Genomic DNA, 23,996 nt, shown 5'->3' with positions numbered 1-23,996 from the left:
TTGTGTGTCAACCAAAGTCCTCAAAGTGACCTAAAATCTGAGTTTGTGTATCAACCAAAGTCCTCAAAGTGACTTAAAATCTGAGTTTGTGTATCAACCAAAGTCCTCAAAGTGACTTAAAATCCAAGTTTGTGTTTCAACCAAAGTGAATTTATATTATGTTGTTGTGTATGAATTGTGTATGACCAGACTGCCCAAAGTGACTTAAAATATGAATTTGTGTATCACCAGAGTCTTGGATTTCAAGAAAGCAATAATTTTGGTCTATTGACATTAACTAGGCCAGTGGTTCTCAACGTTATTCCTGGAGGCCCACTGCTCTGCGCATTTTCTAAGTCTCCCTTATTTAACACACCTGATTCAAATCATTAGTAGAGATCACCATGAACTAAACTAAGTCTGTCAGATGGGAGAGACATACAGGATGTGCAGGGCAGTGGGCCTCCGGGGGTGGAGTTGAGAACCACTGAACTAGGCAATTCCTGTCTTTTATGTATGTTGAAGTAGTATATATTCATAAAATCAGCTTACCAATCAATAATCACTAAATAATAGAAGAACTTAACTGTAACCGCTGTATATCTGCACTAGGCTGTTTTCAAGTCAGTATTTGAACTTTGAATTGTAATGTTGCTTATTAGAGTGAGTCATATACAGCATAATCTTAAAGTCCTCAAAGGTTAACATAATCAGAGTTTGTGTATCACCATTGTCCTCAAAAGTCGACTAGATCAGAGTTTGTGTTTGTCCTCAAATTGGACATAAAAAATACTGTCCCCAAAGTGAAGGCAAAATGTCAGGTCTGGAAAGAAGGCTTTTATTGAAAATATCAACTGATATCTGTAATGAGGGCATTTCCAGTAGTGCAGAGATATCTTTATTTTGTCTCTAGACCCTTCAGAAAGGGGTGTACCCAAAGGTAGGGTGTTCAGTCATACGTCCCCACTTGGTAGATAAGTAGGTATGTGTGTGTGTGTGTGTGTGTGTGTGTGTGTGTGTGTGGTCCGAGTTGCGGCCAGGTTAGTTGAAAACGTCGGTCGGGGGTGGGTTGTTTATACATTGACCCGCGCATCACTGTTGTTTAAGATTTATTTTTTGTTCACAGAAACAGACAATGTGACTCATGAAACTTAGAACAGTGTATGTACGTGTGAAGTGACTAAGCTCGGTGCTGGCATTCACTTCACATAGTTACTGTTTAAATGAAGCAACACACATCCAACCTACATCCTAAGCACAGGCACTAAACTTCTGAACAATGGTAACCAAAATAAAAAATAGATGTTAAACACGAATTAGTCTTTTTCTTCTCTACTGAAAACCACATAAAATATCAATTAATAAAAAAAATGAGCTCGTACTGCAGGCTCATGCAAAGCATGCAGGATTTGGAAATCCTTATCAACAAATAAATTTGCAGTGCCATACTCTTTATTAGCTTAACTGGCAGACTGAATGCCATTAAACTCATTACAACCAATTATTTGCAGTGTTTGTAAAAATGAGGCGGTGTATTGAAATGACCTGTTTGGAAGTTATAAATAAAAATTTGGAGTTAGCTAAATTCTATTTATTTGAGATTTTGGAACCCAAAACGGTGAAATCGTTGAACTCACACTTTTAAGTTGAATAAACTTATTTTTACAGGTTTGAGTACAGTTAGCTCATTTTTAATTAGTACATTGTACTGTATAGGTTTGCAGTGTAGTTCATGCGCATGTTTTCTTATAGGATAAGAAATTTGTCTGATTCACATTTTTGAAATTTTTATCCAGCGCTTTTTTCATGCACATCTCCAAAATGCACATAAAATAGGTGGATGGGAACATAGCAAATGTGAGAAAAAATAAAATCCCAGACAGGGATTAGACTAGTCCTAGACTAAAATAAATTTAAGAGCTGTCCAAACTGAAAACAACTTGCACTGACATTTCTTAAAATACATGAGTGCCCTTTGTTTTGCCTCAAAATGCACACAAGTAATGTTTTTCTAAATTAAAGGCTGGCTTAAGCTAATCTCTGTCCGGGAAACCACCCTGAAGAGCGCAGAGGTCAGGAAAAGTCTCTCTTTATAAAAACAGCACAAAACAATACTTTTTGACCTTCTAACATCCTTCCTAGACATTTGTTGCTGCTGGAGCAAACAATGTTTCACTGTACAAGTGCCTATTAAGTCACATTTACAGTGTTACACAACACTACCAATTACTAAAAAATATTGTAAACCACAGCTGAACTCACTTTAATGAAATATACTAACATATTTTTTCAATAGGAACTAAATTAGTTATATTTTATAGCAGCCAGTAAACAAAACATATTCCAGGCAGTGTGTGATATTACTGTAACTAATTGTATTGAAGATGAATTAAAACACAGAGATGCAGGGCGAATGGAAAATACCGGTTTTACACCAATACACACATCAGCAGACGTGATAGACATTAAGGTTGTAAGACTGACAGCCCGAGTCTCTCTTGATGTGGTCCGGGACAGAGGATGTGGATGACGGACATAAATTTACTGCCCAGTGACAACAGGACCTGATGAATAGGTTCAAGCTGCCCCACAAATCAGCTGAGGTGACAAATGTTTAAGAATCAAACCCCAGATTACACACCAAGTATACTCTGAATTTCCCATTCCTTATCCAGACAGTCAGTACCTGCATAAGACCGACATTACAGTACATCCTTTAATGCCTACGAAAGAAACTCTTTATAGCACATCCAAAAAAAGTTTTCCAATTAAATTGTTCAACAGGGACCCTTTTACCTCTACAGTTTGATTTTCTGTAAGTCTGCTTTAAAACCAATGTTTAATGCATTCTGTTTTAGTGTTTGGTTTTTTCTTATACAAGCGTATTCATAATATATCATGACAGCTAAAGAAAAGCAAATACTGTAGCAAAACTGCAGTTGTACAGATGAAATATGGGAGTGCTGTAATACAGATTCACCATTTATAGTCTTGATCAAGGGGAGAGCCTGAGGAGGTCTGGCTTCACCGTCATGTCTGATTAATCATCCTTATTAATCTTTCTCTTCTGTTGCCTAGACAGATATGTGCTTTTTGTTGAATTTATGAAAGAAGAGTGCCAATATTTTGCAAGCAATTCAGTTACCTAAATGAAATGAATGTGTTGCTTTTTGTTGGTATTGAGAATCGTAATACCATAAAACTTATTTAAAAGATCATTTAAGACCAGAATAATGAAAGTGGTTTCTGCAATGGATAAACTAAGCTGTTCGACCAGTCTGGTAGTTTTGTTATACTGTAGCTGGATGAGGTAAGTTTGCTGGTTAAGTAAAGTAAAAAAACCTGATGAAGACACCAGGTCAGCATCTGCAAGGTAGGACAGTCATTTATGACCATACTTTTGTGACCCAACCCCAGGTCAACACAATGTCTGAAACCTGAAAATGCCCCACCCTCTTGAAAACGCTTTTCCCATCACACATCAGGAAGAATTCAATCTGTCCGTTTCATGCTCTTATGCGGAAACTTTTTTTTTTCAATTACTACAAGGGTTTTCACAAGCTACTATATGAGATTGAGTTCCCAATCTCTCCCAGAAGAACAAAATTGCTAAAGCTTATATTGATGTACGGTTATGGGTTAGATCAGAATCACGGGGATACATCACATCTTGCCTCACACAGACCTAAAGCAAGCTTTAGATGGCCGAAACTATAGCAGACTCTGTCAGGGCATGGGAATCTTAGCTATATCTGTAGTGATGTTGAGCCGTGCTGGCTGCAGGGGCCTGATAATGGAGAGGGCCGAGAGGAGGGACAGTGAGAGATTGTGGGTGCTGGCGATTTGACAGAAACTCAATAGCGCTTTAATGGTCCATAGTCATTGAGGTACTTTACTGCGGTTCAGGACTTACCCCTACTGACCATGGAAGAAATGAGGCAAAACAGTGGTGCGCTCTCAAGCCAGCGAGACCTGCACATGCTGCAGAATAAGATCGCCGGCATAGGCCTGACAGATTGCCAATAGGATATGTGGAAATCACTTCATTGGCCATAACATGAAAAGATTATGATAAGAACCTGAGCCAAATAAATCCCTGCAGGGGCATAGCGTATTATAGATCTGTAGTATTAGGTCACACAGGAAACACGATTCAGATCAAATGTAAAAAAGATAGATTTGCACAGTCAATATAAGACAATATATACTAGATGCAAATAATACAAAGTGTTGCCTGCTCTTTTATCTAATTGATATTAATATCACTGCACTTTCATGCTTTTTTCCCCTTCTTTTGCATTAAAAAGACGCACTACTAAATTATACTACTACACAATTATAATGTGCCCAAACTGAAAACGTCTATGAATAAAGTCCCAAATTGTGATTTAATTGCCAATTCACCTATTGTGTTTATTTTTTATGTAGTGCCTTTTGTTATTTTATTTAACACCAGGTTGTATGGCATTGTAACAGGTTTGCACACAAACCCCATTCACACAGCTTGTTGATCCCAGAAAATTCCCCAAAAAGGTGCCCTCTGTGTGAACGCAAATTGATTCTGGGAATCCTCCCGTAAAAGGGACCTACTGTAGTAACATTGCTCTAACATGTCTGGAATACATCCCGTGTGAACAAAAGGCAGGAACAATGCCTTAAGGGGCGTGTCGTAAGTGAGGACACATGTCATCGCAACAAAACGTTATTATTCAGCTCTTTAAAGGTGCAGTGTGTAATTTTTAGAAGGATCTTTTGACAAAAATGCAAAATAATATACAAAACTATATTATCAGGTGTGTACAAAGACCTTTCATAATGAATTGTTATGTGTTTATTACCTTAGAACGAGACCTTTTTATCTACATACAAAGAGGGTCCCCTTACATGGAAGTCGCCATTTTATGCCGCCATTTTTCTACAGAAGTCCTTAACGGACAATATTTTACTAAGTTGTCTCTGACAATGACATGGTTGTCCAGTGACAGCTACCGTAGCTTCTCTATGTGTTTCAGAAGTAAGGGGTGAGCAGTGGACTACGCCCTTGGTTGCAATTTGGAACCTCACCACTAGATGCCGCTAAAATTTACACACTGCACCTTTAACACGAGGGTTTATCAACGTTCACGACAAAAAATTTCTGCAAACTGGAATGAATATCTGTGGTGAAGCTGATATCTTTTTTTTCTTTTTTTTTAAATAAAAGGTTGTTTTAGGCTTTACATCAAGTTATACAAAATATAACTATGTCCTTCCTTCTTTGTACTCCCTGTGGTCCCTCCATGTTCAGCCATATTCAGCTATTGTTTTACATTTTTAATAAAAAAGAAAAAGTATTGCAATGTATCGCAGCATGCAAAGTACTGTATTGTACCATGATACATGTATCGCAATATGCATCGTATCGTGAGGCCCTTGCCAATACCCAGCCCTATTCAGCCATGGGCACTTTAAGCCTGTGAGAGCAGCAAAAGGAGTACAAGCTTTAAAGTAATATTTATAGAGCAACATGTTGTAAAGCAGAGGTGTCAAAACTCTTTTTTTGGTCAATTTTTTTCTGTTAATCTACTATAAGGATTTGCAATATGATTCAAATTAGTGAATAAATGTCCCCTCCATATCATTATTTAACAGCGTGCTGCCCTTCAACTTCAGCAGGGGAAAATATTATTTATGATCTAAATATAACATTATATCCAACTTGGGTTGGGTATCGAGAACCGGTTCCATTTTAGAACCGGTTCAAAATAAACAACAACTGGGTAATTGATATGATGCGCACATTTCGATTCTGTTTATTGATTTCTGACTTTTTCAGTCATTCTCGCATGGCGAACAGCAGTGAGCGTTTTACAGTTATATCTATCTGCCAGGACCTGCAACAAGAACCTTCTCTCATTAAACACATGCACAGTACATTAAACTGACCGCGGCAAGTGTTTAAAAGTTTTGTTAAACTTTGTGAATAAAGACTGTAGTTTTGCCAAATGTAATACATGTGGCAAGGATATTTCATGTAAGGGAGGCAATATCTCTAATATGATGAAACATCTGCTTCAACACGGCATTAATCTAAAGGAATGTACCGTGTTTAAATCTACCAGCCGCGAATCCTCCTACAGCGCACCAGATACAGCTAATATCAGCAATAGTAGCATCTCACACTCTGGTACAAAACACAGATTCACCTTCGAATTAAAGCCGCATACTTCTGGATAAACTGACATCTCTTTTGTAAGACAGACGATAAAAATTAGGCAGCTACAGGACAACATAGTTCATTTCAAATTGTATCAATTTGAGCAGGGCTCTCAAGTGTTACGCATTTAATGTGAGACACACACATTTTAGCCAGTTTTCACGCTCATAAGACACACCTTGTATTTCTTACGGTTGTCTTGTTTGGGGACAGTTTTCATTTTAATTTGGATACATTTGTATTTTAAATAGGCTATTTACAAATATTTTATGTGGATGAATTTGTCTGTCTTTTATTAGACATACCAATTGTTAAAAATTTCTATTTGTGCTTGTCAGTTATGAACAAAAGGTCAAATTGAATTACTAGTACAAACTTGAAAGAACTGAGTGGGGCCAATGGCCACTGCTGCAAATCCCTTATTTGCCCTGCCCTAATCTCACTCCAAACTTCTGATAAAATTTGAGAGCCCTGTAATTTGTATCATTCATTTTGGCACTTTTTATCATTTCATTTTTAGACAAATTTTCACAGTTAACAGTTATAGCCAACAGGACTAAATGTGCCAAGAATAAAATAAAAATTCTTAAAAGTATTTGCTCTTTTTTCTCTCATTAAAAATATTGGAATTGGAACCAGGAACCGGATTCGAAAAGTGGAATTGGCATCAGAATCGCTCAAATTAAATATGATACCCAACCCTATAGCCAACCATTGATGGCAGGTAAGAGCTCATCACATTGTAAGTACAATATTTATAAAGAGAATGCTTGCAGCTATGTATGCCAAAAATCCTTTAGTTACAGCTTTAGCTTGACTAAATTAGAGAACTGAGAGGTTTTGATTTTGAGGATTTGAGTCATTGATTTAAGCTCTTTGACTTTATAGCATGTGTTGGGAAAGTACATTAATTTTATTGTCACATAAAAGTTTCATGCTCCATTAACAAATATTGTATATACCTAAGCAAATCAAAAATGCAAGATGTAAAATCAAGCTGAACACACAGAGGCGTATATCTTACTTTTCCCTGTTTAAATGAAAAATCTAAATCAAAATGTGTTTGATTTGTAGAATCCTGGATTCTTTTCCCATTGTCGGGTGTAGTGTGGGGTTGTGTTCTGTAGTGTAACCTTGAATTGCATGGTGGAAAGCCTGCCATGTTTGACCTTACAATCTGCAAATGACCTTTAAACCCACCATCACCATTCTTCCATAGGTCAACATGGTCACAATGTTGCTGTTATGTTTGCAACCTTTGAACTTTTACAACAGCACTTCCTGACACATTGTTTTACTTTACCCGTTTTATTATTTTATTGTGTAACATCAATAAGCTCTTGGCTATCTGTTTTCTTTTCTCAGCACAATATGCAAAGATAGTTTCTGTTAAACAAGTGACCCTTACTAATAATTTAAAGATGTCACGCTTATGAAGAGAATTATACAACAGACTTGGGCTGATTAACCATCTGACTATTCATGTATTCCTGATTGCCACTTTACTGTAGGGTTATTCATAGAAATTTCATTGCATGATTAATGAGCTGTTTTTCTAATCAGCTCAGCTGTACTAGTGAAAAATGGAAGATGAGTTCAAGCCTTCTGACTTTTCAATCTTTTTAATATAAGGGCCTAAATTCCTCAGTTACTGAGTGATTTTGAAGTAGCCCAGAGCTCTGCAAATGTGTATTGGGACATCCTGCAATATACACTCACCTAAAGGATTATTAGGAACACCATACTAATACTGTGCTTGACCTCCTTTCGCCTTCAGAACTGCCTTAATTCTACGTGGCATTGATTCAACAAGGTGCTGAAAGCATTCTTTAGAAATGTTGGCCCATATTGATAGGATAGCATCTTGCAGTTGACAGAGATTTGTGGGATGCACATCCAGGGCACGAAGCTCCCGTTCCACCACATCCCAAAGATGCTCTATTGGGTTGAGATCTGGTGACTGTGGGGGCCATTATAGTACAGTGAACTCATTGTCATGTTCAAGAAACCAATTTGAAATGATTCGAACTTTGTGTCATGGTGCATTATCCTGCTGGAAGTAGCCATTAGAGGATGGGTACATGGTAGGGATGCTCCGATCGATCGGCCGCCGATCGTAATCGGCCGATAACGGCATTAAATGACTCGATTGGCACTCACTAAATTTGCCGATCTCATGAGCCGATCTTTCTGTTTACTTTTGTCATCATAGCGTTCCTGATGCGGCTGCAATTAGAGACCATTTTACACACTGCAAGCATTTTGTAACCCGTTGCTCATGTGTGGCGTGCAGATTTGGATCGCTCTCTCTGCCTTTACAGAGATATGCGTATTTTCTATGAGGACGCGCTCCGGTCCTCAACGCGATCTTCACATGCCTATCAAACAGCATATACAACACATATCTATCGCAGACAATTGCAACCTCATGCCGAAAGTTTAACACCTGGATTAATCAGTTTGTCCAATAATGGCAGACAGGAAACAAGGAGCTGGCTGAAGTTCAGAAAGTAGTGCAGCTGGGCATAAAGCCTATTCCATGTTTTCCCTATTTAAACATGGTTACATGAGTAGTTACACGTGTAAGTATGGTGGAACAAAATAAAGTGTGTTGATTTGAAAAATAACAACTATATTGTATGGTGGAAGAGCACTTACATCCTCTGGCGCAGTAACATCATCACTCCTGATTACTCCCCCTTTCGCTCAAACTTCAATATTACTGCGTCCGAGGTTGAAGTGTTTGGTGGCTTCTAAATTTATCCCTGTTTGGGTCCTAAGGAATGAATGGAGCTATAGGCTAAATGCTAACACATTCATGAGGCGCTGTACAACGATTAAAGGAATAGTCTACTTATTTTCAATATTAAAATATGTTATTACCTTAACTAAGAATTGTTGATACATCCCTCTATCATCTGTGTGCGTGCACGTAAGCGCTGGAGCGCGCTCCGACGCTTCAATAGCATTTAGCTTAGCCCCATTCATTCAATGGTACCATTTAGAGATAAAGTTAGAAGTGACCAAACACATCAACGTTTTTCCTATTTAAGACGAGTAGTTATACGAGCAAGTTTGGTGGTACAAAATAAAACGTAGCGCTTTTCTAAGCGGATTTAAAAGAGGAGCTACATTTTATGGCGTAATAGCACTTTTGGGAGTACTTCGAATCGGCGCAGTAACACCCTCCCTCTCCCATTATGAGAGGGAGAAGGGGAGCGGACTTTTCAGACAAGTTGAAGTACTCCCAAAAGTGCTATTACGCCATAAAATATAGTTCCTCTTTTAAATCCGCTTAGAAAAGCGCTACGTTTTATTTTGTACCACCAAACTTGCTCGAAAAGAGAGGTATGTATTAATGTGTATGAGCTGAGGTAAGAACATAGTAAAATATTGAAAAACGGTGGTGTTTTCCTTTAAAATAAGCATACTGTAATTCCTATTGGATCATTTTGCAAATTCATATCAGAATAGTTACGTTCCATGTATTACTTATCCTTTCTAAGTGTCCCCATGTATATACTTGGAAATAACTGGATTGACTTTTTTTTAAATGAATTGGTTGCATGCATGCTGCATAAACAAAAATATTACAAAATAATACCAAGTGCACGTATGTTTGTTTAAACAGAAAGTACTCCTGATTTCATTTCTCACTTTACTTATGATTTCTGACACCATGAAGCTTGAGTTTGTCAGTGTATAGGGCAACTCTCCATTCAGCTTCTACTGCCAAACCTACCCAGGACACTGCCACCTTCTTTCTTCAGTCACTCACAGGTAGGCAGATCTTTCTTGGGCCAGCAATAAAACACCTCAGGCTGACAAGTCCTTTCTAGAGCCCCAGGGGGCCACACAGAATAAACACTCATAGTTTTACAAAGAAAAGGCTCAAGCCATTAAAGCAACAGTGTTTATGGCTATTGCACTTTATAAAGTATATTACCCATAAACTATCTCACTAGTAACTGTCCAAACAAAAGCAATTTAGCAGCTCCTGTATATCTCCAAGTGAAAACCCATTCAGCATCTAAGACTTCTGTGATCAGTTTAGTCTTGCTCTCTCTCTCTCTCTCTCTCTCTCCTTCCCTCGCTCGCTCTCTGGACACTAGTCTGACAAACGCTCATCAGGCCGCTGTCTCAAAGCCTGCCAAGCCGCTCAGATCAGGGAAAGGATGGGAAATTCACAGTGCCAGCCTGCAGGCCAGACTCTGTAAGGAATCCCTTACCGTCTGGTGCGTGCTGCTGGCAGACAGTTTGTGCTGGATTGCCAAAAGACCTTAGTTTCATTAATTTATTCTCTGGATCTTGGCCTCAGATTGGCATTTTAGGAAAATGTGATGAAGGCAGGTTGTTTTGCTATAATATATGCGTGGTTGGTATAACCATTACAGCAAATAAAGTTAAAGGTCCCTTTCTTTCTGTGTTTTTTTAAGCTTTGATTGTGTTTACAGTGCTCAATATAACATGTGTTCATGTTTCACGTGTAAAAAACGCAGTATTTTTCACACAATTTACTTATTTGTATAGCGCTGTTTTCACTGTCCTAAAAATTGGCTGATCTCTTCCTTGTTCTATGAAGTCCCTCCTTTAAAAATACACAACAAATTCTGATTGTGTAGTTTGTTTAGTGGGTTGTGATTCGACAGCAGCTTAGCTTAGCAGAGCCGTTTGAGCCAAAGCTGGCAGCTGACGTATTCCTGTTTATTGAGTTTATTGACGTACTTAATTCGGGAAGTAGAGGGCTGTAGTCCCCATTCGCTGTAAGCTTTGAAACGCGAATTTTGTAAAAAAAAATATTTATCGCCTGGCAGTGAACTTTAAGCTTTATAATTTTGAAAATATTATTTATGCTCTAACAGCATTATTACACACTAACTAAAGTTTGATAAATGGGATCAGGAAGAACGTGACCTTTAAATAAAAAGTGACGGGTGATACATTTTGGGAAATGACATCTGTAATTACGTAAATCTGTATTATCATTTATACTCCTTACACATACTGTATGCACAGATTACTTATAGATTTTATATCATTTTTATCACCATTTTAGGTATGGAAATCAGTTTGCATGGGGATTATTTTACAGAGGAATAGGCTAAGGGTTAAAGCCACATAATTATGTTTTTTCTAATAAAGTTGAAATCCCATCTTAACAGTAGAATTACTTCCAAACTGCATAACAACAACAAAAGTCTCACTGCCATTCTCCATCACTCCATTTCATTGTCAGCACATTCACAATGGGATTACTGGTCTTGAACCTATAACCCCCTGTTTATACTTTCTACATTATTCATATCTTTACTCATGTACATCCACTGAGAAATTAAACTTTGGTATGCTTCAATGTCCCTGCACAATGTTATGTGTCATCCCCATCCAAATACATGAGAGAAAAAAACTGCATCTAAACTATTTCTGAAAGGAAATGTAAATGTTTCCAAGTCCGTCTGGCCCTGAGCATGAAATTGTAAGCCCTAATTAAATATTTGCCTAAGAGTCTTTTTCAAACCAACCACCTTGTCGTGACTTGTTTTGATGATGTTGTTGTCCATAGAGCATTCTGAATGGAATTCATCACCTGACAACTGCACCACCAAACTAGAGGCTTTATAAATAGTTTTTCTTATCAATTCAAAACAAAGATGGATCTGGCATAAAGCCTAGCTATATTCTGATGATCTCAGAGCAGCTTAGAGCGCATGCTCACCTCATCTGATAGCTTAAAGGAAAACACCACCGTTTTTCAATATTTTATTATGTTCTTACCTCAACTTAGACAAATGAATACATACCTGTCTTTTTTCAGAACGTGCACTTCTAATCTTTGTACAGTGCCTTGTGAATGTGTTAGCATTTAGCCTAGCCCCATTCATTCCTTAGGATCCAAAAAGATATGAAGCCACCAAACACTTCCATGTTTTCCCTATTTAAAGACTGTTACATGAGTAGTTACACGAGTAAGTATGGTGACACAAAATAAAATTTTGTTTGGAGCCGTAGGAATGGATGGGGCTAGGCTAAATGCTAACACATTCAAGAACCGCTGTACAAAGATTAAAAGTGCACGCATTGAAAAAAGATAGGTATGTATTAATTCATCTAAGTTGAGGTAACATAGTAAAATATTGAAAAACGGAGGTGTTTTCTTTTAAGCTGTTTTTTAAATTTCTTTCTTTCAGTGTATTTTTTGTTTCTCAGTGCCATGAGAAGCTGCTTTAAAGGCGCTATATAAACAGGGTTTCCCGCAGCATATTTCAGTTTTGCCGGCCCGCCTAAGCTTGGAAACCCTTAACTAGGTCATCCAAAAAAAAAAAAAAAAAAAACGGTGCACAAAAGGCCGCAAGTGCATCTCGGAGAATAACGCATACGAGGGGACGAGCGCCACACGGCCAAAATGAGAAAGACGTGGTCCGGACCGTCACTGTCTTTAGGATAACTAGCAAGTTGATAAAACATCTCAAAGAATAGCGGAGACGAGCTTGCACGTGCACCATACGGCCGAAATGAGATAAGACATGGTCCGTCATGTCTGGAAGATAGCCAGTTGATAAAATGCGTGTCCGTGAGAACTGTAAGTGGACTTATGTTTTGGGTTTATTTAAGCCTGTTATTGTATTCTTCTATAGTTCTTCTAATTTTAAATTAAGTTAGCTGGTGATTTGTTGTTTGAGCAACCTGCTAAGGTTTCACCTGCATGTTGATTAGATATAATTGTTGAGCGCTCTTGCTCACTTTATTTATGTGCATTAATTATTTTCATGCTACAGTTACACTCATTTAAGATAATCTAATTAATAGTGGGAAATAATCAGTTTTTACATTTTTTGCGCTTTCTATAGACGTTCTACAACATCTGCTTTAGTTTGTGTTTATTAACCCTTTAGTTTTCACTTCAACCGTCCTTCGGATGAGACGTTAAACCGAGGTCCTGACTCTCTGTGGTCATTAAAAATCCCAGGATGTCCTTCGAAAAAGAGTAGGGGTGTGCCCTGGCATCCTGGCCAAACTTGCCCATTGGCCTACTAATCATACCTCATAATAATTGGCTATTTCACTCTATCTCCTCTCCACTAATAAGCTGGTGTGTGGTGGGCGTTCTGGCGCAATATGGCTGCCGTCGCATCATCCAGGTGGATGCTGCACATTGGTGGTGGTTGAGGAGATTCCCCCATTCATATGTAAAGCGCTTTGAGTACTAAGAAAAGCGCTATATTAATGTAAGGTATTATTATTATTATCACACAGCTATTCCTGTTAGAGGTAAAAACATTTAATTAATTAATAATCTAGTATGTATCAATTTTTTGTCATAGTTTCTTCAACATTAAGTATTATTTGAGTGTTTTAAAAATAAATATTTTATTTATTTATTTTATTAAAATATTTTAATTTTCATCATGACGCATACGCCCCGCCCCTTTGATTGCCACGCCCTTGGCACCGTAGACCCGCCCATCCTACCACCTTAACTATCACATTTTCTGCGGGAAACCCTGATAAAATATAGTTATTATTATCATTACAAATGCAATAAGATAAGCTGCAAAAATAACCTTTTCAGCGTTAATGTTTCACTGTGTGTCTTTAGTAAATCCTGACCATAGTTTTTAATGGGAAGAGGAGCGTTGGCAGTATGCCCTATGACAGTATTTAAACCACTGGTTTATTTCTGGTCCTATAATTTGCAACAAATGAAACATGGTTGCAACTTTTACTTGGATCTATTGTGCACCAAATAATAAGCCAGCCATATAGATGCTTTTTTAGTCTTGGAATACCAAACACCAAGGGCCAAATTTTTTTTTGCTCTGTTGTGGTTTAGTGTACAATAATACTGTAGGTACAGTAATTGAGTAATTTCTAAAAAAGCCCTACTGTACCATAGGAACATTTCCAGTAAGATGTAAACTATAGAATGTGTAACATTTGCTTTTTAGATTAAAAATGGCTTTACATATCTGCATAACCCTTAAAATTGATAATCACACTTAGATTAGTTCCTAAACAAATGAATTCTATGCGTTTTACAGCATTCATTGAAATTATTTATATTCGGTGGACCTCAGAGATACCCGTGTCACCTACATGCTTTATTTGTCCCGCAGTAGTTATAATTGATCTTTACACATTCCTGCTCAAGAGCAACCTTGTATTAATGGCCCCGCCCCAAAGCGATTCGAATGGATATAGAGTAATTGAACACTTTGTTTTAATTAACGAGATTAATGTGTTATGCTAAACTTGGTTTATTAATGGATCTAGCGTTGCAAGCAAATGATGTTATGAAGTCTAAATATCAAACTATATAACAGTTAGTTCTGCTCGTTTAATCCGATTGCTCATGTAGGATTCTAGCTGTGATGGTATTTAATATAACACCACTGGGACGCTTCACTGTTTCTATCATTTCTCTTGTCTGTGCTGGCAGTTGTGTTTTGCTCAGTTGATCCCACTTTGGTTTTATTTAGAACTATTTTTATTTGCAGAGCAAAAAATAGACGAAGCAACAGCCTTTATTTTGTTGAAAATGCAAGTTATGAACTCTAAGGTTTACAAAAGCAATGACGCACTCACAATTGTAATTTAGTAACGCTTGCTTGAGTCATACTGCTTAATTATCAATTTCGGAGGAAAGAACATTGCATCGCTATGTGTTTCGTGTTTTTGTTTATTTTGCAAACAAGTTGAAGATGTAAGGTTATAGAGAACTAGAGGAGAAAAGACTCATCTACATGTTTTTGGTCACACTCCCTTGTTGCTGGAGCTAAAAATAAGATCAGGGTTAACTCCCTGCTGCAAAAAGCTGTCCCACACACTCCATCTTCTGCTATGTGTGTGTGGAGCCCAGACTCCCACCTCTGTGTAGGTGATAAATGAATGAAAGAGGTGATAGATCGTGAAACAAAACAGATTCATTGCTATTGTGGAACCACAGGTCATGTTGTCCTCACTCTCCGGCTTCATACAGAGTGAGGTAATAGTAAGAGAGCACAAAATAGACCAGTAATCATGTTTTTTTTTCTGTTGTCACTAATAATGTCCAATGTCACATTACTAAGGACACCGGGACTGGCATGCACGATAATCCTCATTTTAAGCAGCATTTTCTGAGGGAAACTCAACTTTTTGGTAGTTTTTATGATGACCTCTATTTTACATTCAGTCAGTAAAAAAGCATCAGTCTCCGGGCACGGCTGGACTGGTCCAAAGCAAGCCATGACAAAGTCCTTTGCATTTATTTTATTAAAAAGACGATGCTACTTATCCACACTGGAATATAACCCCTGGCTGACTTCAGAAGAGGCCTTTTTGTGTTTTTAGCTTAGATTATTTCACGAAATCTCTCTCTCTGGGAATATGTTTCAAGTCTGGCGCTGCTGGATTGTTAAAATTCTTGTCATGAATTCCTACCTGTGGGTAGACTTTTCTGACATCTCATCTTCAGTAAAACAGTAACTTCAATAAGATCAGTTGGAGTCAAATTTCCATACAGACATTTTTAATATTCGAGAAATGGTAAATAATAGAAAAAAAATACAGAGACATTTAAAAAAATTATGGAAAGCAGATTCTAGTTTTGTATTACGTGGGATTTTTTTACCGACCTGCCCCAAGACCATTTTGAGAACCAGAAAGTGTCCATATTTTTATTTATTATTATTATTAAATTATTATACTATACATTACATTACATTACATTACATTACATTACATAACATTATACTATATCTATTTTTCATAATAAACCCAACAAACTGTCTGTTTCTATTGTTTTCTTAATAAATGCAATAAGTGTGAGTGCCGCACCCATTACAAGCTCTGCAATGCACGTTAGTGTTGCAAGTTCAAGTTATGTGAGAATGTTAATGTGAAACGATGATGATGATAGTAATAGCATAATAATAATTTAAAACAATGATGTGCAATAATCATCACAGCCCCATCTGTATGTATAAATGCCACTTTGTACGACTCTTATTTTTATATACAAAATGTCACAACATTTTTGCATTTTTTACATGTTGCTTAAAGTTCGGTATTTTACACTTTTCGCAAAAAAAGCGCATCTTTTGCAGTGATTTTTGTGTGAGCATATCAGTGAACACCCCTGACCACTCGGTGAGTTTCACGTCTTTGTAAATGAAAGTTTAATGCATTTTAGGAAGGATTGTTCCAGTGCACCTATATAGCCATTATAGAGGTGGGAGGTGATACAACAAACACCCGAAAATTCTCGAGCCAGCATCATATGTCCAAATTTCACTCAAAACCGTTCTATTTCATCATAAACAATCTGAAAACAGGGCTTTAAGTGTAAAATACCGAACTTGTCCTTTAATACGCAGAAGTTTTTGTTATGACTTTCAGCAATTTCCCAAAATGGTGTTCAAGACCACTGTTTGTGTATTTGTGTCTGTATAAATCTGTGTTTAGTTTGCTGAATTCATGTTTGGCACAAGGTGAAATGTTGAACATGTTGCGTTGGGGCACACAGCAGTCCTTTATTTACTTGTTTACTTTACACCATGTCATCTGTGCTCTTCCATCTCACATTAGGCGTTACTCATAAAATTTTGATAGCATCTTAAATTAACCATCTGCTGTTGCGTCTCTCTATCATATTCGATCATGCCAGGAAGTTTAAGCTTCTTAGCAAACAAAACTGATTGAATCTTTTAATGGATTGAAGCCATGGTGTGGAGTTAGTAAATTAGTTTAACTGTGTAATTATATCAGAAATATTGCTCTTCCCTCTCACTATAAAATGCCTAATGAGGCACCAAGAGAAAATATTGCTGAGTAACAAGATACTCTGTGTTTTGTATCACCAACCATTGAGCATTGCTATAGTGTGCCCTTGAGCACTGCACTTAACACATAACTCCTGGTTGCTGTTACATGACACCCCTGTTTTCCCAACCTCATTTTCCCCTAAGGCACACTACAGTATAAAATCAGCTTTCATTGTTTTACCGGCTAAATGAGATAAACATAGACCTCTGTATAACGGTGTATGTATCAGACCTTGCATAGGTTGACGTAGAGCTCGGCACATTGGTGTTTTACACATAGTCACTTTGTTATTAGATCCTTTTTTTTCAATCTACAAGAAAAATAATTTGAGTCTTAAACATAAATCCAAGGGCGAGGGGGGTTGGATTTCAAATAGGGTTTTAGTTTTAATCAGTTTTCAATACTTTTCATTATTTAATAAATAATGTAATATTTCCCAGACTATAGGACTATAATTTTTATTAGTTAAAGTCTTTTGTTTATTCAAAATCTGCATGAACTAAATTATCTTTACTATTATGGCATATTTCTAAGTGAAACGAAAATTAATATTATACGAGAAAAATAAAGGGTGTGGTTAGTTTTTTACCACTTAAAAAAACTGTAAAATTCTGCACTATAAAAAACTCAGTAGAAATTACAGTGTTAATTGCAGCTGTTTGGCAGTAACTTACTGTAGATTTAAATTGATGTTATTTACTGGCAAGAGTTTGTTCAAAGTTAAATAAATATTAAATAATAACAAGTCTTTATCTTTACAGAATAAAACTATACAATAACAGCCTCATGCAAAGCATTCTGGGAACCAGAAATCAACATCAATTTCTGATTTTCGCTTCAGATTTTGTTTCCCAGAATGCTTTGCTTGATGCTATTATTTTAGTTTTACTTTGTAAAGATAAAAACTTGTTAATGTTTAATGTTCATTTAACTTTGAACAAAATGTTGCCAGTAAATAACATAAATTGAAATCTACAGTAAGTTACTGGAAACCAGCTGCCAATAACCCTGTAATTTCTATGGAATTTTTTTACAGTGTGGCAGCTGGGGTACCATAAAAATACCATAAAATAACATGCACAATAAATTACAGAAATTTTCTGGAATACAAAAATACAGTTTTTTCACAGTAATTTTACATTAAGTGTTTGTTTCAAAAATTTAGCTGGCAGCAAACTGACTGAGTTGGAAAGGTGGTTAGGCGCAAATCGGCAAACTAGCATTATCAGAGATACGGTAGATCGCCTCATCGCCATTTCAGAGAGAAAGTACATTTTCGGATTTTGATTTAAATTAACTAAGATAAGTTTTTTTTTCACTTACATGAATGAATTGATGAATTGTTCACCACAAAACTAGTAATTTTCACTAACAAAGGGTCAGGTTCGATTTCATTTCAACAATGATTGCTTTAAATGCTCTTTACCAGTATTGCCCAGATACAGTATTAAGTTTTCAAAATAGGAACCTGTTATTAAATAGGCTTATATGTTTGACACCAATATACTAAAGCGCTACTAGGGAAAACAAGAATTTTTGTTTTAGAATTATTATGACTCATATCGTAGGTGTTATACTGTAGGGCTAAGTTATAGCCTTGTGTGACAACTTGCCCCAATCTCCCTGCGCACCTTTACCAAAGTTCCACTTCCCACGCTTGTGTGTTTTAGACCATATATCACAGGTATTTCTTGAATTCATTTCTGAATATAGCCCCTCATGAATAAAATTCACTGCCTTCAAACACCTTAAATAATTTAGCTTTTCACAGATATCAGAGCGATCCATCACTCTGCATGCCAAGAGTCTGTTTCAGTTTCCCTGGGTTGATATGTTGGTCCATAGTGTATTGTAAATGGCATTGAAACTGTAAAAGTGCATGAAATATATATTTTTCATAAATCAATAAATAACTCTGTTATTGTACAGATCATGATCACTAAGGTAGTCCTGTATGTAGCATATGAGACAGCATTGCCAGGTTTTTTATCAGTGTGCCAGATGCAGCCAATGCCATACATCTAATGAAGTCAAATTAATTAAAAATGACAATATAGCTGCGATCAATAATCCAGTAATGCCACGTTTCTTAACTGTATACTATGTAAGCAGATTGTTATCCCTCATCAATAAGTGCATGTAAAAATTGCCCAAACTCACCAGAGCACAGTACATCTCGGGTGGATCTCCGCAGGTAATGTTGGGTGGGTCCAACGACACTCTCAGGTATTTGGTCATGTCGGTTGCTTCCGGTTGGCAGGCCATATAATGCCAAGCCAGGCGGTCCTCTGCATAAACCTGGGATTTACAAACGTCATAGTGCCCCCATGAGGCCGGGTAATGCTGCATGGCATGACACCAACTCACCCACAGGGCCTGTATTACAAACACTAGCAATAAGTACATGGTTCCCCTTTCCTTCTGATGCCTCATTAAATAGAGTCTGATAGATAAAAAGAAGGTGGAGGGTGATGAGGCAGACAGCCTCTGTGCTAGCACTGAACTTTAATGGGGGAAAAAGGCTGAAATCTGTGGCAGCATGCCAGCTTTGACTCAGCGTCTTTAGGCCAATCTAATTTCATTCATTTGTTTGTATTTATGAGTCTGACTGCTTCGCAGGTTGGTTGAACGGGTTTTGACAAAGTTGCTGTAAGTCACAGGTGTGAAGGGATGATATTAATTCCTTCTTGAAGCCATTAGTGGAGGCCATTTTAAGATATCCTCTTGTCCATCGCTATTTCCTGTGTGTCCTCCTAAGTCTGTAGGGGATAAGAACAAAAGGAGAAGAGAACAAGAGCATGTCAGTAAAGGAGGTTCGGGATTGGTGTTGTGGGTATAACGAGGAGTCGGGAGGGAGAGGTGAAGAGGTTCGGGTCAAGTGTTTTCTATAGCCGAGACAGATTTCATAGAGAAATATCCTAAAAATACCTGCTTATTACGGAAGACAAATAGCCAAGCATCCCTGCAGGCACAAACAGACCATCTAAGTCTGCACATCTCTCAACAGTGCAACTCTCAACAATCTCTCAGCCCTTTGATATTTCAAGGATTTTGTCCTACTGTGAGACAGGCGGTGGAAAAAAGAGGCCAATGTTGTATAGGTATTTTTTCTAGATATAGAAACTGGCACATGCACACTTTTTATTTCATTGATTTTAAGAGATTTCTTAGAGCTTTACACACCCTATGTTCTAATTGGGAGATTCGGGTACCACATAGCCAATTATGTCAAATTAAAGTAATTTCTAAATTAACCTGCTTTAGGTTTAACTTGAATTATTTCTTATCCAAGTTAATCAAAACCCAGCAGGCAGATATTTATATTATTATAATTGTCATTATTATTACATTTGTATTACTTTAACAAATTTGTCATTTATATATTCATGTCTTTTTATATGTATATAGCATTTGAGACCCCCAAATATTCCTCTTTAACTGCTCCTTAAGCTAATCGGTGGAGCATTGCTTTAAATAAAGGCGTCTGCCAAATGCATAAAATGTAAATGTATATATTGTTAACTATTGATTAAAAGTTCAAGTTTATAATAAAAAAACACCTGCCAGATGCATAAACGTGGCAACAGATTAAAAAGGTACATACAGTTTTTAAAATGCACTACTTTATGCTAAATTCCATCATATCCATCAAAATGAGGAATCCCTGATAGAGGGTACGGTTGACGTGATTAGATCCATGCCCCTTCAAATTGGGGACGAGCCATGATAGATGAGACAGTGGAGCCACTAAATGTACTATGTCAATCATGCTGACGTCTAACAAGGAGCCAATTACCATGTTCAGCCCCTGGCACGGGGTAGGATGTGATTAATAAGACATTACTGTATAGCCATCAGCATCAAGGGTTTCATAAAAAATGTCAGTAATAGGACTGAAAAAGTGCCTGCTCTACAGCGCAAGAACAGGCAGCGGGTTTTAAGGCGGCAGTCGGGGATAGAAGGATAGATAAGGTCCGATATCACACAACTGTTTTATCACACTCCTGATCCAGATAAAGCGTCAGTCTCCCAGTTCTGTGATTGGGTTACTGTAGAGATGGGAGAGACTTTTTTCCATGCACTTAACACTAGGAATTTGAGAAGTGTGAGCTTATCAGGCTTGCATTAGAGATGAAACTTATACATCTGAGCGAGATAGCCGAAGTACGAGAGCTTCCCGGAATTTTCAAGAGATGGATTGAGACAGTAGAAGAAAAAAAGAGTTTTTTGTTAATCAATCTGGATTTTCCATATCTGTATTGAGCAATGTATGTAAAACAGCCAATATCTGATTTTACTTTCCAAATATCACCTTTCTTTATTTTGTCAGTTCAGTCTGAGATATTCTCCTATTTCTGTAATGCACAGCGAGTAACAATTTTTTTTTACCTTTGAGATTTCAGTAGTAAAATGTGCTATGAAAAAAAATCATAAATGTTTCATGTGTTTCAAGTGTCCCATATGTCCGGAGAGAGTGTGCGGCTGTGTTTTTTCCATTTTATCAAAGCCACCGAAAACACCCCTCATGTGTCCACTTGTATTTTACTCCCTAGGCAGCTGAAGCATACCAAAGTGTTTTCAAGTCAGTAGACACTCATAGCATATGGCATGCATTGGTTGCAGGCACTCGGGTGCCCTGTTAAACCGCTGTGAATACTTCTATGTGTTCAGCGGTCTTTCTGCCAGCAGTGTTGTCCCTCATAGTGTCAATGCTACTGACATGCCTTGATCATTCTTGCTATTTAATCCCCTCAGACCTGCTCTCTTCCTCTCTCTTTCTCTCGGTGCTTGACAAGGGCTGATTGTTGAAAGTGGGAGCTGTCCAGGTGCTGAAACTGAAACAAGTCCTAACACTTTAGCACCTTTCCTGTGCAAGTAAGCTTTTTTAAGACTGTCAAGCGTTGTTTACTGTCAGTCTGCGAATTGACAGATTAGCATCTGCTTTGGTGTTAATGATGTCAGTAAAAAGGAAATTAGTTTTTTTTTTTAGGAAAGTACGCTGTTAAACTTTGTGGTAAAGCATGTTTACAATAGTTAAATGTAAAAATAAATGTGAATATCAGCCTGTCACCTGCTTTCGCGCCTAGTCTTTTCTTGAAAGGTTTGCATGCTCTGATACAGATGAAGCAGCGTCTCGCATACCCACACTGAGACACTCGCGTACTTTGTTAACTCCACTGATGTCTGTTGAGCTCCATTTGAGAAGCAAATGCATGTCAGAAATGTTTCTTTATTTCCTTATTAGTTTTTTCTTTATGAATGGCTGAATATAAACGAGAAGATAAAGTGCAACAGGAGGCACGTGTGCGCGACAAAACGTACGATTTTAAGATCAAACAAATATTATTAAACCACACCGCACCTGAAACGCGTTCGTGCGCATGACGCGTAAAAAGGTAATAAAATAAAACGTGGGAGTGATGGCTATTAAAATATTTACGTGTGCGTTGAAGCATTACTCGGCTACTATAAAATAGGCTAACTGTAAAATTAATATAGTTGTAAAGAAGAATAAACTGATGTAGTTAAAAAACTAAAGTAATAAACTTTGTAATCTATTACTAATGCATAAAATAATAGTGTTTACTTGTCGTATTTGGCTGTGTTACAGACAGTATACCTGCGCATGGATGGTTGATAAGATGTAAGATATAACTCACCTTGACAGTTTTCCAGGATGAATGCATCCACTATGAAACCTTTTTGTAATGATCAGATCATATCCCAGACATTTAACTCCGGAGTCAATGATGGGAAAATACGCAGGATCTTCTACCAGTTTGTCAAGTGTTCATCAACCAACTGAACTCTTACAGAATCATCATTCAGCATACTTGTGTAAACTCCGACTCTTTTCAAAAAGAAGTCATTGCACAGAACCTCTCAGCCCATTAAAAGAACAATTAGGGTCAAACTTCCAGAACATTCAGGTGCTGTCAGTTCTTACCTATCCTGCCCGGGAGAGAACAACTAACATGCTGAAAGCGACGATCTCCAAATGTAAGTTTGAGGGAATAGAGAAGCGTATTCTAGCCCACGTTTGAGCGCTCTGCTGGGTCCTAAAGGAAACCCCTGCCGCAAGAATGTTTAGACTTCTTAAATATTTTTAACCTGTCTGATATCTTTACATATCCCTCGGGAAAATAAACCGCGGATTAACTATAGTAACCTAGATTTTGGTTTTATTTAACACAATTTATTGATGATTTTACTACAGTAATTTAACAAGACATTTGCATGAACTCAAGGCCGGCGTACAGTATAACCACATCTTAAACATCATGTGGCCAAAACATTTAGGGGTGTACACATATTAAAAATGTTATAAAAAAACATATGGGCAATTGTTTTTGACATGTCCCCTCAATGTCTATTTTAACTTTATTGCACTAAATTATACAAATGGCAATGTATACGCAAAAGGACAAAGTACTGCGCTCTTGCAACCCTAGAATAAAACGATGGACAATTTTCCTAAGGGATGTCTGACCTATTGAGACGCACGTGCAGTTTAAGGCGCGTTTAGGACGCAAGCAAACGTTAAAGGTCGTGAAAATTATATTTTAATTTTGCATTGCTTAACATATTTAAAAGAAAAGTCCTACATTAACACTGCAGTAAAACACGCAAATTATGGAATACTAACAGTGGCGTAATATGCTGAGTGCTAACTTTTGAAACTGCATTAAATGCTAGATAAGGCAGAAAGTTTCAATATATGTTAACGATTACTGGTCTCGGTCTCTCTGACTAAATACTGTTGTTTACCTTAGGACTGTTTGTAAGGAAAATACAGCGTCAATTCCCTTTAAATAAATTGGGCCGATTTCAAAAAGCGCGCATGTTGAAAGATCAATGATTTGATTGCACGTGCACGATTTACTCCAATTGATCAGCTCTTCACATTTCAAAGCCACCAACATTTCTAAATTTGTGTGATTTTAAGCTCAGTGCAAAATTCCTATTGTTCAGTTGACATGTCTGTATATTAATAGTAGGGTCTACGTTGCTCTAACTT

At 37.3% G+C, this 23,996-nt stretch overlaps 1 protein-coding gene across 2 annotated transcripts in view; it reads right to left on the bottom strand.

Annotated features, from left to right (window-relative positions):
* Positions 1–22,962, bottom strand: part of ntng1b (netrin g1b) — a 109,409-nt gene extending 86,447 nt beyond the window's left edge. For both annotated transcript variants that reach the window (XM_055202446.2, XM_055202447.2), the window contains exons 1-2: positions 22,639–22,962; positions 19,139–19,737 (exon numbers count right to left, since the gene is read on the bottom strand). In XM_055202446.2, the coding sequence (XP_055058421.2) occupies positions 19,139–19,411 (273 nt within the window). In that variant the 5' untranslated portion in view covers positions 19,412–19,737; positions 22,639–22,962. The remainder of the gene's footprint in view (positions 1–19,138; positions 19,738–22,638) is intronic.
* Positions 22,963–23,996: the final 1,034 nt, after the last annotated feature.

The sequence above is a fragment of the Misgurnus anguillicaudatus genome, chromosome 2 (genome assembly GCF_027580225.2).
Source record: "Misgurnus anguillicaudatus chromosome 2, ASM2758022v2, whole genome shotgun sequence".
NCBI classification, from domain to species: domain Eukaryota; kingdom Metazoa; phylum Chordata; class Actinopteri; order Cypriniformes; family Cobitidae; genus Misgurnus; species Misgurnus anguillicaudatus.
This window is presented reverse-complemented; position numbering and strand designations above follow the sequence as displayed.